Source organism: Ipomoea triloba, chromosome 11 (assembly GCF_003576645.1).
Source record: "Ipomoea triloba cultivar NCNSP0323 chromosome 11, ASM357664v1".
NCBI classification, from domain to species: Eukaryota; Viridiplantae; Streptophyta; class Magnoliopsida; order Solanales; family Convolvulaceae; genus Ipomoea; species Ipomoea triloba.
This window is the reverse complement of record NC_044926.1, coordinates 3,944,983-3,970,996: the sequence shown is the minus strand read 5'-3', so window position 1 is coordinate 3,970,996 and position 26,014 is coordinate 3,944,983. Positions and strand designations below refer to the sequence as shown.

Here is a 26,014-nt window from a genome sequence, read left to right as displayed (position 1 = left end):
AAAAAAAAAAAAAAAAAAAAAAAAAAAAAAAAAAAAAGAATGTGCATTTTCTCCTTCCATATCTTTGAAAAACCTGCACTATTTATTCATAAGTTTGGAAAAGACTTTTGCATGCTATCTACCAAAATATGCATATACGTGTGCACATGCCTATGGACAAAGAGCATTAACAGATAGCAAGCAACAACAGAGAAGCAGTATTATCACCTTTTGATGAGTCGGATGAGATCAAAGGCTAAAAACATAATTTGCTAAAATATTAAATGAATACATTATTTACCTCACAAAATGACCAGCAAAAGTCAAATCACACAGCATTCTAATTGTTTAGTCTCAAGTTGATACAACCGAATCAGATTTTAAACAAACATTGCTTTCCTGATCAAGCATATCACTCTAATCCAATTAAAGAAGTGTAAATGGAAAAGGAGACAAGGATGCAAAATTCAACTCTCTGAGGCACTAGAATATTAGAAGATGCATTGTGTAGAATAAATTCAAGTAGTACTCGAACTCTTGAAGACACAGAAAAAGTAGCTAATGTCAGTGTGTTTCACTTTGCAGCAGCAGCAGAAAAAACAGGATAGATGTATTTGAATATGTGATAGAACACAAGGACTGGAATCAAACACTTACTTGGGCACCACGAAGAACTGCCTCTGCACATTTTCGGCTTACAATCACCTCCTTTGGCGGTTTACCTTCCTTGCATCCATAATCAATATCATGTGGCCCTGAACCTTTAATAAAAACTACATAATCTAGCCCAGGAAATGGACATTTTGAGATACTTTCTATAGGCCACGTACACTCCGTACTTCCACTCAACTCTAGCCGCTTCTCAACACTACCATTTTCTTGCCTTCTTTCCCTCAAAATTTTCAAAAGCTTCTGAATAACATTATCACTCGTCGACTTAAGCGTATTAACACGAATGCAAGAGTAACACGATGGCCGCCTAAATAAACCACAGAGTAAAATCACATAATCAGAAAATACAATCTCAATTGCGGAAATGGAGACAATAGCATAGCTGAAACAGTACATACGTGAGGGCAGTGGAGATGCGAGCAAAGTGTTCAGCTCCATAAGCTTTGGTGAAGTAGTCCTCCACCTCTGGATTCCATCGCAAGCTTGGATTGAAGCTGTAACGCGCTTCCTGTTCCATCTGTACACATAAAAAAAAATACATAAATGATCAAATAAATGCAAATACAGACGCATATAGGTACAGTGATCGCTGTAACTGTACGGGGAGGAGGAGAGTACCTGATGAGTGGTGGAGAGAGACAACGAGGCTCGCCGGAAGGTTTTGAGGAAATGCCTCCCTCTTTGCATTCAATTCGAAAAGGGGGAGGAGTGTGGCGGAATTTGAATGCCGCGGCGTCGCAAGCTATATATAGATGTACGCATCCGACGGTTACTGAGACATTTGTAGCCGATGGATGACCCAAAAGGAAAGTTCGGGCCTGGACCGGTATGAAAAATACTCGGTAGTCCGTTTTTTTTTCTTTTTGAAAACTACTCGGTAGGGCAAATTATTGCATGGACCATGGTTCACACAGCTGTGTGGACCANCACACAGCTGTGTGGACCATGGTTCATGCAATAATGATTGACTCGGTAGTCCGTAGTTCTGAATAAATACATAAAGAAAAACCGTATATAACTATACTTGTATATTTACGCACCAAAAAAAAAACAAAACAAAAAAAAACTATACTTGTACATTTGAAGATTTGTATTATTATTATTTTTTGTAGCTGATGATGATGGAAACTTGCCCGTCACTATTAGAATTGTGAACTAGATAAACCTTATTATGTGTAATAACGTACAAACTATACATGAAAAGTAAATTATACTAAGAAGACCATATGCGACAAGCTAAATTGAAAGGGTATTGAAAATAATCAAACTCGTTATTAATATAAACATTAAAAATAAAAGAGATAATTTAAAAATAAAATACATAATAAATGTGAGTAAAGCTAACAAACACCACATTGACACGCTAAATCATGTTAAGGGCATTTTCAAACCAGGACCTTTCATAAGCTGCACACCTGCCTTACCAATTTGCCCAACTCATATTTCTTTTACTTTTATCTGTATTTTATACTTATATCTAAACATGTACTATATATATGGTTGAGGTGAGGGGACCCGCACTGTGGATCCACCTTTGTGTACTCCATTTATGTCTTGGGCACAGAAAAAAAATGGGTTCTTGCAAATTAAATGTTTGATGAAGATGGGTTAGATGGCATAGAGGAGAGAGAATGAAGTTTTAATAATGGGGAGTAATTGACAAATACAATCTCATAAAAAATTATAAACAAAATTTATATATAATATCATGGACTAAATGTGGTACATTATGAACAATTAAAAAAAAAAAACTAAATTTGTCCAAATCAATTAACAGAGACCAAATTTCTAAAAATAAAACAATTCAAAGACTAAAACGTGTTTTTCCTAAATTTTATCATCAATAAAATGATATATATCATCTCTGAGGATATATGCACTATGGTTCAAACCAAGTACATTGTACTCAAATGTCATATAGTGACTCTCTTATTTTAGAGGTCATGACTCATTTGATTGAGTGTGGAGGTTATTTACTTTTTTGTGCTTCAAAGTAGATAAGCAGATACTACAATATAATAAAGTGAGTATCACTAAAAAAAAAAAAAAACGCATCATGGTTCTTAAAAAAAAAAGTATAATTATACATATGGACATTGCAAATTCTACTGCCATAAAAGCTAGCCACATATTCGTACATTTAATCTCCTCAACCAAACAGAATGAACAATCATGTGAAAAACATCGTATCTCTTCGGAACATCATTCACAACAAAATGCCGTCTAGCCTGCCTAACGTTTTCCCGCATCGCTACATACCTGTCTTCGGACACTCCCAACAGGATCTTTTTCAACTCCGGCAGCTCCTCGACGGAAACCGAGATCGAGAACTTGTCCCAATCCAGGACGTCGCTGAACGGCAAGACGTAATGCTGCGAGATCAAAACGGGAACGCACTCCGCGTAGATCGCCTCCACGATTCTCGGACTGGCCACCTCAAACCCGCTGGGACACAGGCAAAACTTGCTCTTCCTCACCATGTCCTCGTACGATGTTCCCTCCGGCACCTTCTCGTACACTTTAATGTCTTCGTCTTTTCCTCTCCAGTGCCGAAAGAGCGCGGGCCTTATGCGCCCGTGCAGTGCGCCTGCGAAGAATGCTAAGATTGTTCGTTCTGAGTATGGTAGTCCTCCAATTGGTCCGATACTACCTGTCACAATTATATCACCCAAAATCATTTTTAGATAGGGACTACTAACTATACACATTCTTTTCCGTAATCAAAGAATTATATAGTATTCCAGTGAACTTGTAGTCCAGCAGTAGACTCTTCTAATGAAAGGTTATAGGTTGAGAAAGCATAAAAAATATAGATGAGTCAGACCACAATGTAATAGAGTCAGTAGTTGCACTAATAACAAATAAAAATAATAACTTAAAAATTAGATTACCAATAAGGTGAAATCATACCCTTTATTAATTGAAGGGTGATCAAATTTCATAATTGTGTTTTAAAAAATTATCAACTAAACATTAATTATGATTTTAATTCTCAATATTCATAATAATTAAACTCATGAACCAAACACACCCTAATAATACCTCCATTCTTCAAATTGATCTCCGGAATGGGAACATCTTTCTTGGGATTGAAAAACTCCGATGTATTCGCATTGCACAAGGCACGAATTGCTGAGAAGTACAAGCCATGCACATACCAAGTTGAACGCGGACCCTACACCGTACCATAAAAAGCAACACATCATTAGTCAAACAAGAACTTTATACTAACCAAGAACTTCTGATTTAAGGCACATAGTTACACTCCCATATAGAAAGGAGTCGGTTCGAGTTTTAGTGGAGACGACTGCTGACTCTTTGTGCTTCAGTAGGTTGAAAAAGTGACTATGAACAGATACTACATTGTAACAGAATAGGTACTACTCAAACTTAAAAAAAAAAAAAAAAAAAAAAAAAAAAAAAAAAAAGGAACTCGAACCCTCTCCTGTATGGTATAGTTAATTACCCAGTCATGGCAAGAAAGCATGAAGTGATCAGCAGCAAGGCTTCTATTCCAAAAAGCATACTTAGTGGAGACAATACGAACATAATCACCAACCACTCGCTCCAACACAGCCTTGTCTCGAACAACTGGATCAAAAAGCTCTTCGAGAATCATGACAACACTGAAAGGGAGGAAGAATGCATGAGCTTCGTCAGGGTTGTGAGTTCGAAATCGAGTGTTTTCGAGTTCTATTTGATTGAGGAAAACCCCTTCCAGGGAGTATATATCCTTGCAAGGGCCTGAGTGAAACAATGGAGGCTCACCCTCCTCATAAACATATATCTTGAACATACTTTCCATTAGTGAATAACTCCTGCATTGAAGTAAATTGATGAATAAAGTAAATTGAAGAATTGAAGAATGTGCCGTGCCTCAATTAATTTATAGGCCTCAAATACTTGTACACTGATACTCACAAAAAGTTACATATATATATTTTTCCAGCAATTCATATGATTATGTGTGTGTACATATGTGTGTAAGTGATATGTACCTTTGGAAAGCATATGCATTCCTATATATGTCCCCACGAAGAACAAAATTATCATCATCCTCGTCTTGTACAACGTGCGATCCATTGTTGCCATTAACAATAGCATCTTTTATCAGAGCTCTAGCTCTAGAGAGTTCAGCTTCAATCCTCTCCAATTTCTTATCCTTCTCTTTGCCTCTTCTCAACTCACTTTCCACCTTCAATTCTTCTACCATTTTCGCCACTGCATTTTGCATTTTCGCCACGGCACTCGCCTTTTGCATTTTCACATTCTGCACTAAACAACCAAAAACTAATTAAAATTAAAACAAATAAAACTAAACCCGGCCCCACAATCGATTATTATATAATTAGAGGTGCAAAAAAGTCAAACCATGCTCAAACCAGACTCAAATTTGAGTTCAAAATAGTTATAATGGATCAAGTTTAAAAATTTAGGTTGGAGTTTGGATGCATGGCTTGGATATTTTTGTAAGGCTTGAGCTCAATTTGATTAGCTCAAATTGTACATGTTCGAGTTTTTGTCCATTTTGCTTTGTCTCGAATTCGGCTAGTTATTAATTTTTATAAGGTCCAAACTTTGTTTAGTTGGCTCAAATTAAGCTTTGAGTTTTCGTCAATTATATTTGTACGCACTATAAAAAAGAATCAAAATACTAACAAATTTTTAAATAAGTACAACTTAAATATCTACTGATTTCATGCTTTATCAATACAGTAGAAAAACCTAAATTATAACAGAGTTAATAATATTCAAAAAATAATAAAAAATCAATACATTAGAAAAATCAAATTAGGCAAATTCTTGTAATTAGATTACGTACATTGAAAGTGGGATAAAAAGCAGTCTTGGGGTTTGGCGGGGAAGGCGGAGATTGAGTACTGAGAGCGACGAGGGGAGAGACGGCGGGGCACGACGGCTGCGCCGTCCACGACGACCACCATGAGGAGGACGGAAGAGGTAACAAACCACCACCATTAATATCGTTCTGCTGCACAATCAGGGCAAAAAAGAGTAGCAAAGTGGAAGCGAAAATGGTAACGTACAGATTATTTATTCTGCTACAAAACTGACTCATCTCTCTCTCTCTCTCTTTCTCTCTTTTTCGGATCTGTGTCGTCTGAGTTTCTCCCTCGTTTTCTGTCGGGTGGGAATGAAATGGCGGGTGATCTGATGAAGACGCCACAGCGTGGCTCCAAGTGTCGGTGGATTGGATTGCAGAATTTAAGGTTGTCGTTCGATGCCCCCATTATCTGCAATCCACGTTTAGGAAAAGGTCAAAGGCTTGTGTATGCATGCATTCAAACGAAACAAAGAACAAAAACAATACGTTGACACATGCGATATTTTTTTAAATATCTTTGTCGTATTTAAAGGTGTTATTATACATATCTTCAATATATATATATATATATACACTAGTATTTTGTGGGCGCGATGCGTGAAAACTTATGCCCAATATTAAAATATTAATAAATACAAATAATTAATATGTATAATACAAATTATATATACACAAATAATATATGTATTTTATACACACATATATGATTTACCATTCATATAAATTTAATTAAAATATAATTAACCATTAAATTAATTATATAATAATTTTAATAACATGACAATTAAAGAATAGGAAAAAAATATGATAGATATAAGTGTAGGGTAATAATGATGGAGTTAAAACTAACGGTGTAAGGGTAGTTTTATATAACAAGAATGTAGTAGGGACAATTTTGTCTAATAACATTAAAGTGTACAACATTTAAAGTAAAATGTACACATTTATTATCATCTAAAAAATGGACATAAATCAAGGATATAACCTTGATTGAGACTTATTATGTTTTTAGATATATATATATATATAGTACAATACTATTTATTCTTTGATTATTAACGCATGTTATGTTTTCCTAGTCGGCAAAGGACCACAAGAGGTAAAACCAGCCTAAGGGTGCGTTTGGAAAACAGAAAAATGACTTCTATAAAATATTTTCTGGAAAATAAGTTATTTCCCGGAAAATAAGTTCATTTTCCGTGTTTGGATGTATTCTGAAAAACTGTCTTTGGGTGTTTGGTTCATTTTCCGAAAAATGAGTGAAAAATTGATAGAAATGTATAATTATATAATTTTATTATTTTCTTTAAAATATAAAAATATATAAACTAATAATATTTATTATAAATAAATATATAAAAATTATTTAAAAAAAAAACGCTGCTCTGGCTTCCGGAACTGCTCTGGTTTCCGGCGGAAACCAGTCCGCCAGACTGAGGGTTGCACCCAGCATTTTCCAAGTTCGAAAAATGACTTCCGGACTTTTTGTCCGGAAGTCATTTTCTGGAAAAAAACACTTCATTTTCCGTGGTCAACGGAAAATGATTTCCGTTGACCACATTTTCTGGGTGTTGCCAAACACCAAAATTCCGGAAAATAATTTTCAGAAGTCATTTTCTGGGTAACCAAACACAACCTAAGTTACCCATAACTAGGGAGGATCGAACCTCCAACCTCCCTATCACGCGAGTCTCTCTCTCCCCCCTTTCTCTCTCTTGAAAGTGAAATTGAATGGCAGAAAACGGATCAGAACAACAAAAACAATGACCAAACGCCTCTCCCTCGCGCCGCCCTAATTCCCTTTTCCCCCGCGAGCAACGACCAACACGGCAACACAGCAGGTCAGCAACTCCATTGACGTGAACCACCAGCCACGAGGTGATTTATTTATTCCTTGAATTTAGCATCTGATCTTCTAATTTCTACAGATTTCTTTTATGCGACTGTCTCTTATCTTTTTACAGTTTTCTTGGATTCCGATTTGTTTTTGAAAACAATTGTTTTCAATTTTTGCTACAATGGAGGTATGTTCTTATGGGTTTTCTATAGATTATTCAGATCTACTAACAAACTATATTCGTTTGAAGGAACAGATCAACATTGATGAATAGCCTTCATCGATCCAGATTACCGGTGACTCAAATCTCAGGTTCACAGAGGTTTAGTTTTACATCTATATTATCTCTGTATCTTTATTTTCTGATATTTGCGTATAATTACTGTGAGATATGTTCATTTATGGTATTTTTAAGCTATAGAATGAGTCGTGGGTAAGCTTAGTACAGAATATGTTTTTGTATGTTATATGCACTAAGAGTTATATAGAAGACAAACCAAGTATAAGTATCTATTCAATTTGTGTGTATTTCGTACTGTATTCTGCATAAAAATATGTATGATAATTCTCTGTGATAAGTATCTATTCAATTCCTGGGCTGTACAGGTTTGTCCAGGTACAGCACCTTCTACATTTGATTCTCTCCCTCCTCTCAAGTGAAGTGTCAACTTGTTTGTGCTATCACCTCAAAGGCCAATTTTCTCAAACAGCTTGCACACAATGATGGTTAGTTCATGCATGTAGGCAACTTAACAGCTTAGGGAAAAGTAGTTTATGCATTTTTTATCAAGTTGCCAAGTTATAATGATATTATTTGGAACTTTTACAGTTTTTATGTATATTCTCATCTCCCTCCTTATTGACCCTTTTAATTTTTTGAAACAAATATATTCCATCACTTCTCCTGAACAAAGTTGGAGCCATGTCACATTTTAGTTGTGTCACATTTTAAAGTGTGTTATGACATTTTCACTTAATAGTTACATTAATATGAATAAGAACTAAAATGTGCAAGAGGATACTCTGCAGGAGATTATTAAAGATCAGGTTGTTAACATGTATCTGTGGCCTAAAACTCTGGAAGTGCAAATTTTGGACCCATCAAAGTATGTTTATGATTTTTTGTATTTTTCAACTGCGTTTTATGGCTTAGTTTTGGGATGTGCAGAGCCATGAAGATCCTTAGAGCAAAACAACTGAGAAAGAAAGATCTACTTGGGGCTTTTGATCCCTATGTGAAAATTAAACTCAGAGTCTAAGCTCCCATCAAAAAAGATTTCAATGAAACATAAGAATTTAAACCCAAAATGGAATGAGGAATTTAGCATGGTTGTTAAAGACCCAGAAACTCAGTACTGGAGATCAATGTTTATGATTGGGAGCAAGTAATTTTAATACTTTGTGGTTATGGATTTCACTCATTCATTCCATGTATCTCAATATGTTTATTCTTCTTGTCAGGTTGGGAAACATGAAAAGATGGCCATAAATGTGATGCTTTATGCATTTAGGAAGGTTGTAATACCTGGATTTGGAGTAGATTGGAGCTTTTTCTTTCTTCCTATGACTGCTGAAGTTGTTATTTTTCCCATTTTGCAGGACTTGTGTTCTTGAACCGTTCAAATGAGAGCAGGCTTTTAAGAGAATTACAGAATTTGTATGCTTAAAGAATCAAAAGAGACTTGGTTGAATTGATTTTGAAGATAAGTGGACAGACATATGGGAAGTATAAATGGAAGACATATATAGGGGTCTAAATGCTTGGGAATCTCTGCATTTTTCTTTAGATTTTCAACTCAAAAAGTCTGTCTCTGCATATTTTTTTTTAGAGTTAATTCCATTTTTAGTCTTAAATTTATAAGTGTCATTTTACTTTTAGTCTTTTTTTTTTTCAAAACATCCACTTTTGATCTTAGTATTATTGTGACATGACCATTTTTGGTCCTTTATCAACAAAACAGTTTAAATTTCGTATAATACAATAGCACTTCAGTCTTAATTTTGATTTTGTTTAAAAAAAAAAAACATAAAAAATATAGCGGGTCAACCTACTTTGTATAAAAAGGATCAAAATGTCATTGTATTTAACAGCATTTTAATGGTTTTCTTGACGAAGGATCAAAAATGGTTATGTCACAATAATACTAGGATTAAAAGTGAATGTTTTAAAAAAAAAAGACTAAAAGTAGAATTAACACTTATAAATCTAGGACAAAAATATAATTAACTCATTTTTTTACATTCCCCATGCATTGAGCTTTGTGCAGCATTAATGGCTTATATATACAGAGTATTAAACAATAAAGGACAACGGCAGCTGGATTTTCTTGTGCAGCATTAATTGCTTATATATACAGAGTATTAAACAATAAAGGACAACGGCAGCTGGATTTTCTTCCAAAGTTACAGCTGTATTTCCAAAGAGCATCCTTCAATGGAGTTTTTTCATGGTTTTTTATGAATTTTTATAAGTGTGATTAGGAAAGAGAATATGAAAGCATAAAAAGATTTAAAAAAATAAAAAAAAAGAAAACAAAAAGAAAGAAAGAAGACTATAAACGCGCCACAGTGCACGCACCCGGTGGGCTTTTGCTGTGCGCACAACGATTACTTGTTCTATCTGATAAATTACTGTTCCAAAATCTCTTAGAGCATCCACATGTGTGGATCATAGCAAGTTTTTTCAGACCAATAAATCAAAAGTGAGTTCATAACTAGTGTGAGAGGTAGTTTTTTTGGAGATTTTAATTTCTGCAATTAATGGGATTATTGTGGGGCCCAAACTGACGCATTAAACATGGAAAATGAATGCGCGCCTAGCTGGCGCGTAAATCACTTCTGTTTTTTTTTTTTTTTTTTTTTGCTTCTTCCCTTTACTGACTTCATTCCCACGTGGACTGAAATAACTCCTCAAAAAACTAAAACAGATAAGGATGCTCTTAGTTGATGAACCATTTTCTTCTCTTTCTTGATTTCTCTCTCCTCCAACTCACATTGTACTGTTCCAATAACTCCAAATGATCCATTGATATGGATGCTCTAATACATTGACTTTTTTTCTTAGCGGAGTTTTTGGCTCTTACACGGTTCCCTAGGGGAGTGACTTATATATATATATATATATATGTGTGTGTGTGTGTGTGAAATTTTTATATTACTTTTTTTAAAAAAAATATTTAAGTGATTTCAGTTTTGTCAGACTCTTCCTAAGTCCACAGAAATGACAGAATCCCGCCCTATCCTGAGCACAAGAGATTCAATCCACAACTTTCATCATTCAAAACATTTTTTCCATTCATGTTTCACGTGAGGTTCAAAATCACACACTACATCATTTAAAAAAAATCACAATTTCTAAAAAGAAAACATTATTGCAATCATGGCATATTTTGCCAGCAAAAAGCATTATCAACAAGAACACCAAATAAGTCTCATTTGATCCATCCTATACATACACACATCATTACATGCATCAAAATATGAGCAGATTAATTAGAACAATGCTTTTAAGTATTAGAAAACGTGCATGTTGAATAACTACGAGGCACGGAAAAAAAACAGTCATAATTTGATAATGTTACAATTTTTTAAACACTAAAGTATATATAGTGCCAACTGTCAAACTACAAAATGCATTTGATGATATGCATTTTTGGAGTTGCAAGCAAATTTTAAGTGCAATTTTATATACTATCATTGAAGACATTTTATAATTTTAGTCATGCACGTCAACATCTTTTATAATAAAATCATGTTCTAATTAACCTGAATTATATACACACATACGTTGCGAGTTAATAACATATGGTTCACAAATAGGCTATATTTAGTCAACCCAAATAGCATATATAATTGTAACCTGTATAAAACATACGAGTATAAATTGAAATTTACTTTAAAATTTCGTAATTAAATTGTACATTTTTAATGCATTAGATGCTACTCTTATAATTCATATAAGCTTAATCTCAAACTTAAAAGTTCTAATAACCGAATTGACCAAAAAAGACGAATAAATAAGGTAAGATAAATTATGAATTACAGTATATCACAACTGATTTAAATTCTAAAATATTTATAAATTAGTATATTCTAGTACTATTTGTTATCATATTTATCATGTGAAGTCAAAAATTCAAAATTTCTGTATGATTTTGCAGTGCGCACCGACTCGTAAGCGGGAATCCCACGCTTCAAGGGCGGTTACTGCGGCCGCGTGGCAGAGGACCACCCTCACTCCGCCACGTAAGGTGACAGCTCCGCCCCGCCCCGCCCCGCCCCGCCCATCCCTTCATCGCATGATGATTCGCATGAAGTAAACAACTATCGAAAACCAGAACACACCTCACTCACACTTGTTCTCTTCTACAGCGGAAGGAAATCCATTCTCTCCGATCCTTCCGTTTTCTTCGACGTCTTACCGCCGGCTTATGATGGAAGTGCCAGCAGGGTTCATCGCCAAGCTCTGGAGCTTTGTCTCCTTTCTTCCTTTTTTCTTCTTGCTCTTTACTCTTGGCTGTCTTAAAGGTACCTACATATTCTCTTATTATTATGCTCCCTCAATCCCCTTTTTTTTTTTTTTTTTTTTTTTTTTTTTTTTTTACTTCTACTTGTGTTTCATTTTCTTAATTATTACTCCAATTAATGCTATTATTAGTTCTTCAATTAATGCTCTGGAGAATATACATCCCGGCCTGAGTAAATTTGTAAATTACGATAATTGATAATTCAGTGACTCATTAATTAGGAGGTTCAGGTGAAATTGTACTGGTGATAAATTACGGTAACTCAGTCACTCATTAATTAGGAGAATCAGTTTCTGATTCTCATTAAGAATCCACCGCATTGAGTGTAATTCTACATTAGCTGTTAGAGTTTGAATCTTCCATTTGGAACCAACTGAGCTAACTGGATAAAGTATTGCTGTGATGGTAGCATTTAAGAAATGAAACAAAATAGTAGAGGATTTGTATATTGAGGGATCAGTATAGTGGCTGATATTTTCATCTTTGCTGTTAGAAAGAAGTTATATGCAGCCAAACACTGCGCAGTATACAGCATGAGTATGAACATAAACATGAAGCACGATTGATATCATGATAAAATATACTATTGATGGAAGTTCCCCATTCTTCTTAGATGCACAATAAAAGAAAGAACAAAAAAAGTTCTTTAGTAAAAATTAACACATAAAATACTATTGCTTCTCTGTTTTAACTAAGCTTATTCTGGGCTGTTGTTGACACATTGGCATTTATGTGATTGGTTTCATAAAATGTGTATTCCATAATTTCCATTACCAGGTTCTTGAACTAGAGTTGCATACATAAGAAATATTCAGATTAAATGCCCAACTTTTGGCCTATTTTGCACTAGTATCTGCTTATGTTTTCTGAGGGGTATGATGAACTAAAAGGTTGGTTGGAAATCGGTAACTGAGAAGCATCATTTTTATTTGGACAGGGTTAATCATTGGCCCCATTGTATTAGGCGTCATTGTTATCGGAAATTCCACAATTGTGGTTGGACTTTGGCTGGCTCATTTTATTTGGACCTACTACTGTGTGGCAAGGTATACTTCCCTTTGCACTGGCCATCTAGCTACTGCTATAATATTGTAATGCTGATTATTGCTTGAATATAAAGTTCCTTATTGCCTTTGTTATTGATGTGGTTTTTTAAACCCTTCGGTGTGTTCTGCTTAATTCAGAAGCAAAAGGCTTGGATGGGTTTTAAAGAGTGCAGTGCTGGTGTTATTGCCACTACCTTTGATTCTTTGGCCGATCATAGCAATTCTTGGAAGCCTTTTGGGTGGGTTAGGATATGGGTTCTTTGCCCCCTTGATTGCAACGTTTGAGGCTGTTGGAGAGGGCGTGACGGACGCATTCTATCATTGCTTTGTTGTGAGTGTTCTATCATCATAACATTCCCATTTTCAGATTCCCAATTTTAGTAGCGCCTAACAGCTTGCAAATTTGTCAGGATGGTACCGTATCCACGGTTAAAGGGAGCCTCACTGTGGTAGTGGATTTTACGGATTTTTGCTTCCACTCTTACTTCTCTTACATGGATGAACTTTGTGAAGAAGTGCATCCAAATGAGAAACCCATGGAAGTAAAGTAAGAAACACATAAGTTGGCTTTTTTTTCCCATCATAAAATTGAATGGATTCACTATGAGTTGCAGAAACATATTACCTGATGTACATTTGATATTGTCACAAGTAGGTTGTCAAAGCTGCCTAGCTGTCTTCTGGTTTCTATGCTTGCTATTCCCGTGGATGTTCCCGTCATTACTGCTGTTGCACTTTGGAAGAGCCCGTTCATGTTGTTTAGGGGTTGGAAAAGGCTATTAGAAGACTTGGTTGGAAGGGAAGGTCCGTTTTTGGAGACTGTATGTGTCCCTTTTGCAGGTCTCGCAATCCTTTTATGGCCACTAGCAGTAGTCGCGTCTGTGATTGCATCTTTCCTTTCCAGCTTTCTTCTTGCACTATACAGCGGGGTGATTGTCCATCAGGTCAAAATCATCTTCTTCTTCCCTATCATGATGTTGCATTTTTTTATCTTCACATTATTATATTTTCCACATACTCAAGTGGTACATTATATATTGCTAGGAAGATTCGTTCCAATTGGGACTTGCATACATAGTGGCAGCCATTTCGTTGTTTGATGAGTACACAAATGACTTGCTTGACATGAGAGAGGGGTCATGTTTCATCAGGTATCACTAATGATTCCGTAATTTTTTTTGGGGTGACAAGGGAAAGCCACAACCACTACCTAAGGGTGTCCACTGGATAAACCCTGCCTTGTCCTAGCCGACTCCCGTTAGGAGTCGAACTTGTAACCTTCTGGTTACCAAGTTGGGTTGGCCCAGTTTCGTACTTTTCCCTCACTTACCAATGGTATAAAGTATCCTATTATATGGAAGCTATTTACAAATTTAATATTATATGCACAAATACACATAATACCTGACAATGGGGAATGATTTCTCATATTGCATACAATGTTGATTCTATGACTCTATGAGTTCTTCCGACAGCCAGGCCTAGATACCGTAGAAATATGAGCCCTTATAATGATGAAGAAATTAGAAGGAATTCACTTGATCAGCAAAATGGAAGGGAAGAATCACGAAGTTCAAAGATGGCTTCGCAAGGGTCCAGAAAACTGAAGCAAGCTATACAGCAATACACACCAGTGCAGGTCCTAGCATGTGTTGTTTAACGATTGGAGAACGTTTCTTTTTTCTTCTTCTTCTTAGAACTGATCAGCTTTATTGAAGCAGGTGTGGGACTGGCTTTTCAAATCCTGTGAAGTGAATGGCAGAATTCTCCTTCACGAAGGTCTAATAGATGCCAAAGACATCATGGACTGCATTGCGAGGGGAAAATGCAAGAAGTTAGGTGTGAAACTTCCCTCCTTGTCCATTTTGCAGTGCCTGCTTGAATCAGCAAAGTCCAACTCAGCTGGCTTGGTGATCTGTATGTACTTTTTTTTCAGTACTCATTTTGTTTTCGAACGGAAAATGCAAGACTGTTTCAGAAAAATCATACTCGTAATTTCTTGCTCGTTTGAACTTTTAGTTGATGAGGTGGAATTAACAAAGACCAACTGGCCAAAGGACAGAATATTCGAGTGGTTTGTCGGACCGCTTTTAATCATGAAGGAGCAAATAAAGCGACTTCAACTGCAGGAAGACGAAGAAATTTGCCTTAGAAAGCTGCTAATGCATTGCAAAAACGACAGACCAGAGGATTGGGACACGATTGGATTCCCCTCCAGTGACAATGTCAAACGAGCCCAGTTACAAGCGATAATCAGGAGGTTAGCTCCGAATTCAAGGCTTCTCTTAATTTTACTATGCACTTGGCTTGAAAAGGAACATTTGCTATCACAGGTTGCAGGGAATTGTTAGTTCTCTGTCGCGTATACCTACATTTCGAAGGCGCTTCAAGAATCTGGTGAAGTTGTTATACATGGAGGCAATCGAGATTGGTCTTATTGTCTCGNATGCCAACATTGAAGGTGCCACCAAGTCTGGCCATGGCAATGGCAGTAGATGCAGTAATGGTAGAGACGACTCGAAGGATGGGAATGCAAGTCCAGAGAATGAGCTTGGCTTTCAGGTAAATGGAAATGTTGTATGAATTATGATGATGACCATTCGTTGAAACTGAAAGTTATAGCATATATGTTACATGTTCATTGTATTAGGCATACAAGTCAACTCTTAGAGAATCATATAAAATATGTTTTGTTGTGAATTATAGCAATTAGCAATGCTTAGTTGTAATCTAAGGTTTTATACCTTTGTGGTTGGATGGTTTCGTTGAAGATTTCAGATTTAAGTTTCATTCCAGTTAGGGTTACTTTTGTAAGACAGATATTTTTTTTTTTTTAATACTACTAACTCTATTAGAATGCAATATCTGTTCATAACTACTTTCTCAACCTATTGAAGGTTGAAGCACAAGAGTCAGTATTGCCTCCACTTGCCTTCACTCCACTGAGGCTCGAACTCACCACTTTCCGTATAAAGGGAAGGGTTTGATGCCATTGGACCACAAGGTTCTTGGCAAGACAGATATTATTAATAGGTAATAGGATATATATATATATATATATATATATATATATATATATATATATATATATATATATATATATATATAGAGGAATTTATTCAGGTGATGATTAATGCTATATTGAGAACTATGAGGTCAANTATATATGTAGAGGAATTTATTCAGGTGATGATTAATGCTATATTGAGAACTATGAGGTCAAATACTGATCCACTACGTCCACCACGTTCGCACACAATTACAAACATATTTAATGCATACACTCCTTTATTTTTAATTTTTAATTTTCCTTTATTTCTGATTTCATCTACTTCAAAAAAGTAGATGAATAAAACGGTAATGAGTTAAAGGATTTGATTCCAATAATAGAATAACAACAAACAAACATAGTAATGAGTATTAAAACTCATAGTATTAAAACTCATAGTATGGTGCAAAAGTCCTCAATCACACAACACCCTAGTTTTTAGGGAAAGCTTCCTAATCTATGAAAATTGGGTTGTAATCACATTTTATGTTAGATCTAAATATGATACTATATGGAAGAAACTAAATATGAGGAACCTGACTTGTAATAACTGGCATAGAATCAATGATGATCTTCATGCCTCCAGTCATAATTGACCTTCAGTGATGATCTCCGGTCATAATTGACCTTCAGTGATGATCAACAACCATAATTGTGTTGTGATGCCACTTTGAATGGTAGACCTGCAGAGTAATGTTAGCTCGTTTTGTCGCGTATTTGACTCAGAACCAACTATGAGTACCGTAACTGAATGTGCTATATAATGATTATCATGTACTCATCAATCTAGGCTTCTAGTTATTCCATTCAACTAAACTATTTGATAAGCCTAGTCAACTTGCACCATTTAATTAAAAATCTTACCTTTTAACGCAACTTAATGCCAATGTTAATGCATCAATATGACTTAAATTTTCGGAGAAGGCCATGGTTGGGGCAACCATAGTTGGATGGCCATTTTTGGAACTTTTTATTATGGCCATCTTTGAAACTTTTTTCTATTTTAATTTAATTTCTCCTAATATCTTAAAATTAACTCAATTAAAACTAGTCGATGCTTCTAACATTATTATTTTAAAAACATACTTTTACAAAAGTAGTGGGGATGTTCAACACTCCAACCAATTAAAATTGCATTACAACCTGGTCAATCTCCTGTAAATTATATTGTATATAACATCAAATTTTCATTTTGTTATTGTCATGAGAGTTATGCTTTCACATCAATTGCACCATACACTATGTGAAAGCTAGAGTGGTCATGAAGTGAGTATGAATAAAAAGAATTTTTTGACAAGATTAATAGTTTGATTTAAGAAAAAGTTTGTAATCATGATCTAAAGATACATTATAAGTAAAGTTTGTCTTTTAACTAAAATTAACACTTTTAGAGTAGAATCATTTGATTCATTATAATTTTTTAGACAAAGCTAACACTTTTAAATTATAATTATTTTATTCTTTATAACTTTTGTAAGTAATTTTGATAAAACATAAAATTCTAAATATTGATCAAAAAGAGATTTATACTTAAGCTTATATACACAAGTAAAAATATGACTTTTGGTACTCATTATTCATGCCGGGTAGAACCTTTACCCTCCATAATGTATATGATTCATGTATTTTAATAGATGCTGGTGTAAGTAATTTTATACACAAACAAAATTTGATGGGATGAACTAGCTAGTTAATTGTTCACTTTTGATTTAATTTGAAGAAAATATATGTGATTTTTTGTTACATTTTCTTAAAATATCGATTGAATTTGTGTGTTCTTAGTTTGAAATGCCCACTTATACTATTATAAAAACTAGTAAATTACCCGTGCGATGCACGGATAATTTTTTTTTATTATATATTTAGATAATCAAATTAAAGATGAAATTATAAAAAATAGAATATTTCTTTGATTATAAACAATATATTTCTTTGATTATAAGATTAGTGCAAAAGTATCACTCAATTAATAAAATATTAATTGAATAATACATGACTCGTTTGTCTGTAGATATCTTTAAAAATTTGATATTAAATATGATTTATGTAACTATATTATTATTAAAATAAATATGAGAAAAAGGGATAAATAATTTAACTGTAATTATTATAAAAATAAATTCAACGGCACATATTTAGCTTAATTACCATAATAATTATTAAAAAATTATTATTACGCAATTATAATAATATTTATGTAATTATACTTTTATACCTTAAGTATATTCATTTTCACCATATCGCCTTTATTTTTTTTCCTCCTCATCCATATCTGAATGAATTAATTGTAATTATTATAAAAATAAATCGAACGGCTCATGTTTAATTTTAAATATACTAATATTTTATAATTATTAGTTTACTTAAAATAATAATTATTAGTTAATTATACTGATATCTACAGTTAATTCCTTAATTACCATAGTAATTACACGAAAGAATATGAATGATAATTTATTTTATTTTCATAGTATTATACCTTATACATTATATATATAATATATATATATAAATTAAAATTAATTATATTAAAAAATCCAATGACCCATATTTAATTTTAATTATACTAATATATGTGTAATTATTATTTAATTACTATAATAATTATTAGTTAATTATATTAATATTTGTGTTATTAATTTCTTAATTACCATAATAATTATTAGGATATTGTTATTTATTCGTACAGTCGAATCAACCGTGGCCTTATTACCACGCAGTACTGTAGACATTTATTTTATTGAGTAAAACAAAAGTTGGGGCCATTATGTGCATATTTTTTTATTTTGTTGCTAAAACAATACGATATAGTTGAAGATGTGAAATTGGTAAGGTTATATAATTCTGAAATGCATGAATTATATAATGGTATTGAAATTGATTACATAAAAACTATATTACAAAAAGTATAAAAACAGGCTAATCAATGGAAAGAAAATGGTTTAATAATATTATGTGTATACAAATTTGTAGTATGAAACATTAAGAGTTTAATTAAAATTAATTCATTATTATTCCTTAATTCTTTAATATATATATATATAATACAAAAGTATAAAGCAACTTAATAAAATGTGAGAAAATGACTTAATTAGTAATATCGATATAATAATTTATCTAATTATTGACTTAATTACCATATATAAAAACCTTAATAAAAGGTGTAAAATTGTATAGTAATATTTTATGTATACACTAATCAGGTCTGGGTTATTATTAGATTAATTTAATAATTTAATTAATTCTTCATTTCTTAATATTATAGTATACTAATTTTAAATACTAATATGTATGTTTTTTTTTATTATGTGGCATCAATAGTGAGATAAATCGGAAGATGTGGAATTGATAAGGCTATATAATTCTTTAAATGCATGATTTATATAGTAGTATTGAAATTGATTACATAAAAAGTATATTAGGAAAAATATAAAAATCAAGCAAATAAAAGGTGAAAATTTGATTTAATGAATAATATATTTATAGTAATTTGTGTAATTATTGAATTAATTACCATATATAATATCTGTATATTAATTTGTCTAATTATTAATTTAATTGACAAAATAATTATTAGCCAATCATATCTATTCAATCAATTCCATAATTAGAAAAATAATAATTCCTTAATTACATTTAATTTATACAATTAATTTCTTAATTCCTTAATTTGAATACTACTGACTCTATTACAATGCAGTATCTGTTCATAATTACTGTATAAAATTCCTTAATTAGAATAATAATAAAACTAATAATTGTAATTAAAATTAATTAATTAATTGTATGGATTTTTTTAAAATTCATTTGCCATACAAGATTCGTTTATATTAAAATCTATTCAATTAATTCCTTAATTAGCAATAATTTCTTAATTTAGAAAATAGTAATATCTATATAGTAATATGTATCATTATTAGTTTAATTAGAATAATAATTATAATTATTTGTGTACTAATATGAAGTCTGAACCATAATTAGCGTTATTACAATTAATTTGTTAATTTCTTAATTATAATTGTAATTAGATTAATTTCTTTGTGTGTGTGTGTGTATGTATATATATAGTAATATATGTATAGTAATATGTATAATTATTAACTTAATTAGAATAATAATTATAATTAATAGTGCACTTTGAAGTATGGATTATTATTTGCTTTATTACAATTAATTCTTTAATTCAATACTTAGAGTAATTATTATTATTATAATTACAATTAATTTAATAATTGTATGATTTTTAAAAAAATTTATTTGCCAGATTCAATCATTTTAAAAATATACTCAATTAATTCTTTAATAAGCAAAATAATTATTCCTTAATTATATTTAAATCTATTCAATTAATTCGTTAAATTAGGAAAATAGTAATATAGGTATAGTAATATGTTTAATTATTAGCTTAATTAGAATAATAAATATAACTGTTAGTGTAGTAATCTTTAGTTTGACAATTATTAATAAACGAATTATACATTTTTTGTTTTTTTTTTAATCTCATTTTTCACTACCTTTTAATGGGAGAAATTTTTATTTGTAATTTAAATTCACAACTGAGAACATTATGTTGTGATTCATCAAAACCGCTGAAATAGTTGTGTTTTCAATAACAATATTGTGTTGTTTTTCGTGCTGTTGAATAATAGTTATGGATTTGTGTGATCAGTACATGTTGAGAAGATGAAGATTACTTTGAAGTTTAAAGCCATTTGCAAATGTAAAAGATGAAGATTGCATTGAAAAAGATGAATATTACTTGGAATGATTTGTGCGATCAGTGCTGAGATGATGAAGATTTCTTTGAAGTTTAAAGCCATTTGCAAATGTAAAAGATTAATATTGCATTGGAAAAGATGAATATTACTTGGAATGATTTGTGCGATCAGTGCTGAGATGATGAAGATTGCTTTGAAGTTCAATGCCATCTACAAATGGAGAAGATGAAGATTGCTTTGAAGTTCAATGCCATCTACAAATGGAGAAGATGAAGATTGCACGGGAGAAGATGAATACTCTTAGAGGGATTTGTGCGATCAGTGCTGAAAAGATGAAGATTGTTTAGAAGTTCAAGGCCATCTGCAAATAGAGAAGATGAAGATTGATCTGGAGAAGAAAAATATTGCTTAGGAGGTGACTCATGAGAAATTAGAAAGGAGGAATTAAGATCCTAAACATAGTTACATAGGTGTATTTATAGGTGTAAATACTTGTAAAATGACGTTTTTGTCCAACTGTTAATATTACAAAAATAGCCCTAAGTTTTGGGGGGAAAACTTGGCTAGGCACTTCTATTATTATATATACTAGTGTTTTACCCGTGCGATGCACGGACAAAATTTATGTTACTATAAATTTAAATAGAAAATTTGAAAAATATAAATATTTTAAAATGTACAATATAATAATATATTTGTAATTCCATATATTTGGTTAAGTATCTATTTTCATAGCATATAAAATTTAAATTTAAATTTTGTATAATTAATATAGTCTCTAATTAATCATGTACACATTTAGATAAATTTATAGAAAAAACTTACATAATTAATTTCATTTATTCCTAAGTGTATTTCATATATATTATGATTCCAACAATATGAATAATAACTAAGAAAATTATATTTAAAAAAGATGCAAATTTTAATTTTTGTATTAGTAAAAAAATTTGAACGACCCATGTTTAATTGTAATTATACAATTATTATTATAATTATTAACTTATTTATCATAATAATTATTAGTCAATTATATTAATATACATACAATCAATTTTTTAATTACTGTAATAATTATTAGATAATTAAATTAATATTGTACAATTATACTTTAATACTTTAAATATAAATGTTATATATATATATATATATATATATATATATATATACCAGCCACTTCTGTTATTATATATATAACTATACATTGTGGTCTGATAGAGTTTTTTGCATTTTTAGTCCTACGACTGTAGTGGCGCTATTAGAATTGATCCACGACTTTCAAACTTTGCAATTTCGGTCCACGACTGTAGTGGCGCTATTAGAATTAATTTCTAAATGATTAAATTTGCTACATATCTTTTTAGAAATTAATTAGTTTTAATTTTAATTAGTTTACCAAAATCAAAATGATTTTAGAGTCTAGTCTGACATGATCACATACTTTTTAGAAATGAATTAGTTTTTTTTTTTTTCAAAAATGGATGGCGTGTTGAAGATGCCAATCAATGTTTTCTTGCTTGAAAGAGAAAATTTTTTTAAACATGTAAATGGCCATTTAACCATGCTTGAAAGGGGAAAAAAAATCGGCCAAAAATGACAAAAAATATGCACAATTTTTTTTCGACGAAAAATTGACCGAAAAATTCGCCGGAATTTTTTTCCGGCGAAAAAAAACTACCGGAAGGACCATTTTTGCAAAAGAAACAATAGTCGTGGACTGAAATTACAAAGTTTAAAAGTCGTGAATCAATTCTAATAGTGTCACTATAATCGTGGGACTAAAAATACAAAAAACTCTGGTCTGATATAACCAAACTCTTGGTAGCTCGCAATTACTTGCGCACTTAAATCAGTTCCATAGTGACATAGTGTACGTTCATCTACTTTAGTGCCAAACTATATAAATAATTTATCGTCACTCCAAGAACAATGCAGCTAACTACTTAATCAAATCATTCAATTCAATATAATATATTTCATATTTTTTTAATCCAAATAAAACATAATAGTCGGTATTAATGTATCAATGATATATAATTTTTTTTAAAAAAAAATAATAAACCAAAATTTAAAAGATTACAGGTTTTTTTTTTTGTTACAATATAATGAAAAAACCTTTATATGAGGCAAACACTTTATGTTTAAATGACTTTATTGATAAATTTTGATTGCTAGACAATGGTCTCGCGAGATTTTATAATCTATTATTCAATTTTCAAGTTGATTTTTAAAACCGATTGTAGCATACTGTTGAGAGTTTAATTTTTGTTCAAATGTTGAGAACCACATCACTTTTAGTCTTTTACCCTCCTAAGGTATGCCAACGTCCATGGTGGACGTGTTTGTTTATTTTAATGATGAATGACTAAAGCTTGTGTAGAGTGAGATTTATTAATTCATAATAACCAATAAACCGATAACTTTATCTCATTTCTTCAATAAGAGATTCAAATATAGAGATTTCAACAAATTCGTTGGGATGTGATTAGCATGGCATAGTAAACTCTCTCAAAAACTGCCAAAGCAAAGTACAACCTGATCATACACAATGTCAACACAAGCAAAATATACTACAAAAAATGCAACATTGTGTGGAAACACAATCTTGAAGTGCTAAGCTAAGAATATTCTAAAAACGCACCACACAACATAATATATCAAATCATTCAATATAATATATTTCACATTTTTTTAATCCAAATAAAGCATAATACTCCGTATTAATGTATCAATAATATACAAAATTAAAAAAAAACAAAAAAACAAAACAAATAAACCAATCAAAAAACAGTAGTGATTAGCACCAAATAATAAATCATAATAATAAGAATTAGTAAAACAACCGTGGTTAGCCGTGAAACAAAAAATAAATTAAGCAAATATAAATAAACAACATAAACAAATATAAACAATATAAACAAAAAAACTTCCAATATACCTCCACATCTTCGAGCACAGATTCTAAGGTTGCTACTCGATTGTTTTTTATTTCGTAAAGACGAATCAGTTGTACTTTTATTGCTCACACAGTATTGTAGGCATTTATCTTCTTTAGTAAAACAAAAATAAGGACCATTATATGTAGATTTTTTGTGTAATGAGGCTAAAGTGGTAAGATGGAATGAAAAATGTGAAATTTGTTACATGATTTATATAGTGGTACTGGAATAGTTTATTTGGAAAACTTTAAAAATATGCTAATTGATTAGAAGACATATGTATCAGAATAATTTGCAAGCAATTTGCCTTTTTTAANAAATGACTTTATTGATAAATTTTGATTGCTAGACAATGGTCTCGCGAGATTTTATAATCTATTATTCAATTTTCAAGTTGATTTTTAAAACCGATTGTAGCATACTGTTGAGAGTTTAATTTTTGTTCAAATGTTGAGAACCACATCACTTTTAGTCTTTTACCCTCCTAAGGTATGCCAACGTCCATGGTGGACGTGTTTGTTTATTTTAATGATGAATGACTAAAGCTTGTGTAGAGTGAGATTTATTAATTCATAATAACCAATAAACCGATAACTTTATCTCATTTCTTCAATAAGAGATTCAAATATAGAGATTTCAACAAATTCGTTGGGATGTGATTAGCATGGCATAGTAAACTCTCTCAAAAACTGCCAAAGCAAAGTACAACCTGATCATACACAATGTCAACACAAGCAAAATATACTACAAAAAATGCAACATTGTGTGGAAACACAATCTTGAAGTGCTAAGCTAAGAATATTCTAAAAACGCACCACACAACATAATATATCAAATCATTCAATATAATATATTTCACATTTTTTTAATCCAAATAAAGCATAATACTCCGTATTAATGTATCAATAATATACAAAATTAAAAAAAAACAAAAAAACAAAACAAATAAACCAATCAAAAAACAGTAGTGATTAGCACCAAATAATAAATCATAATAATAAGAATTAGTAAAACAACCGTGGTTAGCCGTGAAACAAAAAATAAATTAAGCAAATATAAATAAACAACATAAACAAATATAAACAATATAAACAAAAAAACTTCCAATATACCTCCACATCTTCGAGCACAGATTCTAAGGTTGCTACTCGATTGTTTTTTATTTCGTAAAGACGAATCAGTTGTACTTTTATTGCTCACACAGTATTGTAGGCATTTATCTTCTTTAGTAAAACAAAAATAAGGACCATTATATGTAGATTTTTTGTGTAATGAGGCTAAAGTGGTAAGATGGAATGAAAAATGTGAAATTTGTTACATGATTTATATAGTGGTACTGGAATAGTTTATTTGGAAAACTTTAAAAATATGCTAATTGATTAGAAGACATATGTATCAGAATAATTTGCAAGCAATTTGCCTTTTTTAATGTAATTTGCCTTTATATTAGCATTCAATTTGTCTTATTTTGTATGCAATTCACCTTTTTCAATTAGATCAATAGTTTTATTTCCCTTTTTTGTATGCAATAGATTTAGGATAAAGATTGAAATTATAGATGACACAAGATTGAAAGAGAGACAATCAGCAAAGAGGACTATATATGCATATATATTCAGCATCAGACGATTTGGATTTGTTTATAAACTTCATTAACTTCCTTCATATGCATGTAACGTATGTCGTCTTATGATTTGCAGATTTTTGTTAACAAAAATACAATATGTATTTTTTTTATTATGTGGCTAAAATAGTGAGATAAATCGGAAGATGTGGAATTGATAAGGTTATATAATTCTTTAAATGCATGATTTATATAGTAGTATTGAAATTGATTAGATAAAAAGTATATTATGAAAAATATAAAAATCAACCAAATAAAAGGTGAAAATTTGGTTTAATAAGTAATATATGTATAGTAATTTGTGTAATTATTGAATTAATTACCATATATAATATCTGTATATTAATTTGTCTAATTATTAATTTAATTAACAAAATAATTATTAGTCAATCATATTAAAATCTATTCAGTCAATTCCATAATTAGAAAAATAATAATTCCTTAATTACATTTAATTTATACAATTAATTTCTTAATTTTAGAAAATAGTAATATCTATATAGTAATATGTATCATTATTAGTTTAATTAGAATAATAATAACAATAATAATTGCAATTAAAATTAATTAATTAATTGTGTGGATTTTTTTTTAAATTTCTTTGCCATACGAGATTCGTTTGTATTAAAATCTATTCAATCAATTCCTTAATTAGCAACAATTCCTTAATTATATTTAAATCTATTCAATTAATTTCTTAATTTTAGAAAATAGTAATATCTATATAGTAATATGTATCATTATTAGTTTAATTAGAATAATAATTATAATTATTTGTGTA

General features: G+C 31.3%; 3 protein-coding genes and 1 long non-coding RNA gene across 12 annotated transcripts in view; 2 read left to right on the top strand and 2 right to left on the bottom strand.

Annotated features, from left to right (window-relative positions):
* Window positions 1-1,388, bottom strand: part of LOC116033987 (putative methyltransferase NSUN6) — a 7,225-nt gene extending 5,837 nt beyond the window's left edge. The window contains exons 1-3 of the mRNA XM_031276545.1: window positions 1,270-1,388; window positions 1,050-1,168; window positions 637-958 (exon numbers count right to left, since the gene is read on the bottom strand). Coding sequence (XP_031132405.1) covers window positions 637-958; window positions 1,050-1,168; window positions 1,270-1,338 — 510 coding nt within the window. The 5' untranslated portion in view covers window positions 1,339-1,388. The remainder of the gene's footprint in view (window positions 1-636; window positions 959-1,049; window positions 1,169-1,269) is intronic.
* Window positions 1,389-2,714: 1,326 nt separating this feature from the next.
* LOC115996572 (probable glycosyltransferase At3g07620) lies at window positions 2,715-8,992 on the bottom strand. 6 transcript variants are annotated; one of them, XM_031235862.1, is made up of 7 exons: window positions 8,857-8,992; window positions 5,697-5,903; window positions 5,474-5,569; window positions 4,650-4,926; window positions 4,118-4,469; window positions 3,694-3,826; window positions 2,715-3,301 (listed from the first exon to the last, which is right to left on the bottom strand). In XM_031235862.1, exons 4-7 carry the CDS (start codon window positions 4,910-4,912, stop codon window positions 2,772-2,774), a joined length of 1,278 nt encoding a protein of 425 aa, XP_031091722.1. In that variant the 5' UTR covers window positions 4,913-4,926; window positions 5,474-5,569; window positions 5,697-5,903; window positions 8,857-8,992; the 3' UTR covers window positions 2,715-2,771. The 6 variants fall into 6 exon arrangements, with proteins under 6 accessions (XP_031091722.1, XP_031091721.1, XP_031091716.1 ...); XM_031235861.1 differs by having other exon boundaries at window positions 4,650-4,921; XM_031235856.1 differs by having other exon boundaries at window positions 4,650-4,921; window positions 5,474-5,903.
* LOC115996573 lies at window positions 7,180-9,733 on the top strand. 4 transcript variants are annotated; one of them, XR_004093649.1, is made up of 5 exons: window positions 7,180-7,372; window positions 7,459-7,653; window positions 7,938-8,057; window positions 8,361-8,846; window positions 8,931-9,733. It is a non-coding gene; the product is annotated as an uncharacterized LOC115996573 (long non-coding RNA). The 4 variants fall into 4 exon arrangements; XR_004093650.1 differs by having other exon boundaries at window positions 7,938-8,716; window positions 8,793-8,846; XR_004093651.1 differs by having other exon boundaries at window positions 7,459-7,643; window positions 7,938-8,846.
* A 1,873-nt stretch (window positions 9,734-11,606) lies between these two features.
* On the top strand, window positions 11,607-15,765 carry LOC115996243 (uncharacterized membrane protein At3g27390). The gene is made up of 10 exons (XM_031235398.1): window positions 11,607-11,858; window positions 12,795-12,903; window positions 13,042-13,234; window positions 13,314-13,450; window positions 13,559-13,847; window positions 13,948-14,054; window positions 14,383-14,542; window positions 14,625-14,820; window positions 14,923-15,163; window positions 15,237-15,765. Exons 1-10 carry the CDS (start codon window positions 11,762-11,764, stop codon window positions 15,484-15,486), a joined length of 1,779 nt encoding a protein of 592 aa, XP_031091258.1. The 5' UTR covers window positions 11,607-11,761; the 3' UTR covers window positions 15,487-15,765.
* Window positions 15,766-26,014: the final 10,249 nt, after the last annotated feature.

Excerpts from the sequence above, each read along its gene's own strand:
- LOC115996572 (XM_031235856.1), bottom strand. The coding sequence starts at position 5,728 with ATGAGTCAGTTTTGTAGCAGAATAAATAATCTGTACGTTACCATTTTC. Across the intron at positions 3,827-4,117 it reads TGCTTTCTTGCCATGACTGG|GGTCCGCGTTCAACTTGGTA; the intron begins GTAATTAACTAT and ends GGTACGGTGTAG. Across the intron at positions 3,302-3,693 it reads GATCAATTTGAAGAATGGAG|GTAGTATCGGACCAATTGGA; the intron begins GTATTATTAGGG and ends TAATTGTGACAG.